Raw genomic sequence first — 4,457 nt, forward strand, 5'->3', positions numbered from 1 at the left:
TCGTGCTCTTTGAAACATGAATTTATTGTTATTCTGATTAAATTTATGTTTTATTTCCAGCACCTCAAACTCGGAACAAAAGCCTGATTAGGATTCAACAAATTAAATGTCCTGTTAATTTATAAAAAGTATAATTTCTGAGACGAAGAATGGGAAATAAAACCTGCAAACGGTTCTGCCAGAGAGTCTGAAGGAGAGCAGGTTAATCTGTCTAAACAAGACTCGGCTCAGTTTAGCTTTTTATTTCTGGCGAGAATTCGTCAAACGTTCCTGTGATTAGTTCAAAACATCCTTAAAAAAAAATGTGTTCACACCAGATACGAGCCAAATAACTATCTGAGCCAAGATTATATTTTTGCGCCTGACCAGATTTTCTTCAGACAAAGAAAGAATCATTTGAACATCGAGTCGAACGTCTGCAACTCCAGACCAAACATTTAGAAGAGGATTCATCAACGAACACATTTCATGTGAAAAGTAAAGAGAATGATGTAAAAACCATCACATCAAACTTGTCTCAATGTCCTGTGCACATTTAGAGGACACTGGGACAAATTATTCTGACAGAGTCCAACAAAAATAAACGGTCTGCTTTTACAATTTGTGTCTCTCTCAGTTGTACGTTAAGATTTTAATTGTTAAGTTGAGGAACTTTATAAAGTAAAGTTGTGCTCAGACTGATTTTTATAAACATGCTGAATAGAAATCAGGGGCTGTCGACGAGAAAGCTGCAATCTTCTGTAAAAATATCTGCGATGATCTTTTATACAGTTTTATGAGGTTACAACATGCAGAATCTAACCTCTGTTGATGTTTCATCCATTTGAATAAATCAAAATAATATGATCAGTCCAGGAATGGATTGTAGTTTTTGTTGATCGTCTCGTCCGGGATGTCTCTGGTTTGTGAAGAACTTCTGAATGGATTCACTTCTGCTGAGTATTTTTCCCCAGGAACACTGGACTGAGCATCTCCTGAGCCCAAAGTGACGCCCGCATCATAACCCCACTGCATCATTCCCAGTTCACCGCGTGGAGTCCCTCTGGCAGACACAGACGGTACCGCCACAGTTTCTGGAGCCACCTGAGCCGCCTGAAGCACAGCGGCAGCAGGATTAGTGACTCGCAGAACATGCGACGCTTCCTGAAGCTGTGGAGTTTCACCAGAAGGACCCGGAGCTCCGTGAGTGGGTGTTAGGATGGAACTGAACGGATTGTGTGACTGGGCCAAAGTTTCAGCAAATGCCCCTGATCTGTCCAAAGGAGCAGAAGCCACTCCTTTGGCTCTCACAGTTCCTGGGAAACGAGTCAGAGTGATGAGAAGATGCAGGGATGTAGTGATACAGGGATGAGGGATATACAGTTTGAAGCATTCCAGAAAAGAGAAAATGCACCAAAGCAGAGAGAGGAGAACATTTCTGCAGGTTAATATATACTAGTTGCTACAGAGTAACTTTACTAATGCTCATACACACACACACATACACACACAGCAACACCTATATACGACAGCTAGACCACAAAGGGAGGAAGGGTCAGCAAAACGTGATCACAAAAGCTTTTCCAGAAAAGATAACTGTTGGTCACGCCGTCTCAGCTCCCCCTCTGTCGTTCTCTGGACTGAAGCCTTCGGCAGTTTGATTTTCAAACATCAGCACAGAAACACAAACGCTTCGCACAGATTCACTGAAACTGATCAGGCGTCCTCATTAATCAAGCCATCCACAAATATTTCCACATAAAGTCTGCGTCAGAAAGGCTGTTTGCCACCGAGAGTGAAGCTTTTTGTCCGTCCTTACCGATGGCTTGTGTTCGGGCAGCGAACGGGTTGGTGGGGGGGTGTGGTTTGGGGTTTGGATTCGGGGCGAACAGATCGTCCAGGTCAACCAGCGAGCCCAAAAATGAAGCGGTCTTCTTGAACATCTCCTCCTCCTTTACCGATTGCTTTCCTGCAATAAATTAAAGGTCCAATGCTGCTCTAAAAGGTGTTTTCTTTTGGGAACAAGTCAGGGAGGAAGAGAGAGCAAAGCGGAAGAAAAGGTTAATTGATTAGGGCTGTGAGATGGCTGACAGCTAAGATGGGGTTAAATAAAAGTAATAGTGGGAAATGAGACGCAAGCTTTCAACAAGAACCCACATGCAAGCACAGAAGGTCAAACATTTTAGTTTTTGAGTGTGACAATTATTAGGAAAGAGCTAGGTCAGCTAGCAGAAACTTCTGTTTGGAAAAAAAAATCATGCGTACCTTTTAGTTTACTGCTCACAATCAGGATTATTAAATCAAACATTTAGTGGTTTTGTGCAAAACAGACAATGAGTGTGTGCTAATATTAAATGGCTGATGGTTCAGAAATACAGTAGTCCCTCGTTTGTCGCGGGGGATCCGTACCGGAAGCCCCATGATAAGTGAAAAACCATGAAATTGGGATAGTAGTACAAGTAGATAGTAGCTTATTTTAATATATATATATATATATATATATATATATATATGTGTGTGTGTGTGTGTAAAGGTATTTTTAGACCCTTCCCACACTACTGCAATATTCTAAGCAATGTTTCTAAACTTTAAATGCTCTAAAAGAGCCAGAATGTCATGATCTCCCTCTCTCAGCCACTTGCAAGCATTCTCGGCCACGCCCACTTCTCCGCTTTGCACGGAGATCAGCTGATCAGCTGCAGCAGGAAGCTTATCCTGCAGTGTGGGCTGCAGAAATGTGCAGCAGGTGCTAAATAATTTAGAATAATTTATTTTGAATCAAAATTACATGCCAATCATGCGGCTCATCCATCAATCAGCCAATGTGTGTCATGTCCAATCTTATTTTGAAAAACCACAATAGAGTGAGTCCACGAACAATGAATCAAGAAAGTAGCGAGGAACTACGGTGTATATACATATACAATTAAGAATGAATCCGTTTACCTGCACCACTGGTACTGCTGGGAGCTCCCCAGGGATCATTGTTTTTAGAGGCTCCATCTCCAAATGGGTCACTGGATGGAGAAGAGTCTGAAGGAGGAGCAGGCGCTCCCCAAGCATCATCTGTAGAGGCTGGCGCTGAAGCTAAGGGGTTACACAAAGACAAAAATAGGCATAATAAACCAGGTAAACAGTAATGTGCAAATACGTTTTTATGGGCTGTGTAAACTAAATGACTCTTAGAAAACTGAAATGAAATTTATTTAACAAATGTGCTTTGGTAGAGATGACTGGTTGTTCTGAAATACGGGATATTGTTTATTATTGTGATGATGTAAACTACTTGAAATATGTCATTTTAGCAGTACAAGCAGTTCTTTGGGATATTGATAATCTACTCACTGATATCTTTCTATATATTCAGCGGTCTTGCTGCAGAAAATCTCTTCCTGACTATTAGTATAAGAAACTTTTTTCACAAATTTATTTTCTTTGGTTTCTGATTTCCTATTGCGCTCTGACTTTTAGCAGCAAAAACTAGATTGGGGAAAATAACAACAACAACAAAAGACATCTTGAAATATTTACCCCGATTCAAGAGCAGATCATGTTCTTTTAGGAAGAGATTCATATTCGTCCTGTTTGATTTGAGCTCTTTATTCAGTTATAGAAAACAAATTTGTGCACAAAAGCTCAGTGAGGGTCTTAAGACCAATCATCGAGGTTAACAGAGGCTTGTAGAGGGGCATTACAGAACGTAAATTATAAATGAAGGTAAACATTGATCAGTGTACATTTGCTGAAGATCATCAAGAGGTTGGGGTGGATCTATGTTTGTATTATAGAAGGGGGGTTTGAATCCTTGCTTTCTGTATGTTTGGTGGCTGTGGTTCAGAAAAATCAGTGGTTACCACAAATAAATTGTTTATGAAGATATTTAACCCTACGATGGCTCTTGATGGAGTCATAAGAGACATGAGAGAGAAACGAACTGAACAAGGTGATGAGTAAACATGGCTTTACACTTTGGGTGGTCAATAACCTCAAGAAATATGTTTGTTATGTCAGGATCACCTTCTTAGGCTGTGCCACCTACTGATGGAATAGACTTTGACCATAAGTTGGATCAACCAGTTATAAAGTATAGGGGAACACCACCTCCAAACCAGTTCACCTCATCTCAAACAAACATCATTCATGTGTTTTTGTGTTAAAAGATTCATCTATTCCCTTGGGAACAAACAGACATTGTTTTGCAGGTGTTCAACTCAGCTCACAAACTTCTCAGTTGAACTAATGTAAATGTACAAAAAAGTTCAATCTGGTCCTCTGGACATTCAAAAAAACAAAAAACAAAACAAAGCAAAAAAATCTAGAAACGTTTCGTCTCTCATCCAAGAGACTTCCTCAGTCTGAGGTGCTGTTTTCAGCTCAGTCTCTTAAATAGTACCTTCTCAGGGTGGATCAACCAGTTTTGCTGCTGACAACCAAAACCAGCTGATGTCAGCAGCAAAACTGGTTGATCCACTCTGAGA

The 4,457-nt window shown here is 40.5% G+C and overlaps 1 protein-coding gene across 2 annotated transcripts in view; it reads right to left on the reverse strand.

Annotated features, from left to right (window-relative positions):
• Positions 1-621: 621 nt before the first annotated feature.
• Positions 622-4,457, reverse strand: part of LOC119426089 (epsin-1) — an 11,651-nt gene continuing 7,815 nt past the window's right edge. Inside the window, exons 7-9 of one of the 2 annotated variants that reach the window (XM_037693649.1) lie at positions 2,926-3,066; positions 1,799-1,948; positions 622-1,295 (exon numbers count right to left, since the gene is read on the reverse strand). In XM_037693649.1, coding sequence (XP_037549577.1) covers positions 847-1,295; positions 1,799-1,948; positions 2,926-3,066 — 740 coding nt within the window. In that variant the 3' untranslated portion in view covers positions 622-846. Of the gene's footprint in view, positions 1,296-1,798; positions 1,992-2,925; positions 3,067-4,457 lie in introns of those variants that run through there. The other variant, XM_037693648.1, reaches the window with a different exon arrangement.

Source organism: Nematolebias whitei, chromosome 19, assembly GCF_014905685.2.
Source record: "Nematolebias whitei isolate Nwh7 chromosome 19, NemWhi1, whole genome shotgun sequence".
NCBI classification, from domain to species: Eukaryota; Metazoa; Chordata; class Actinopteri; order Cyprinodontiformes; family Rivulidae; genus Nematolebias; species Nematolebias whitei.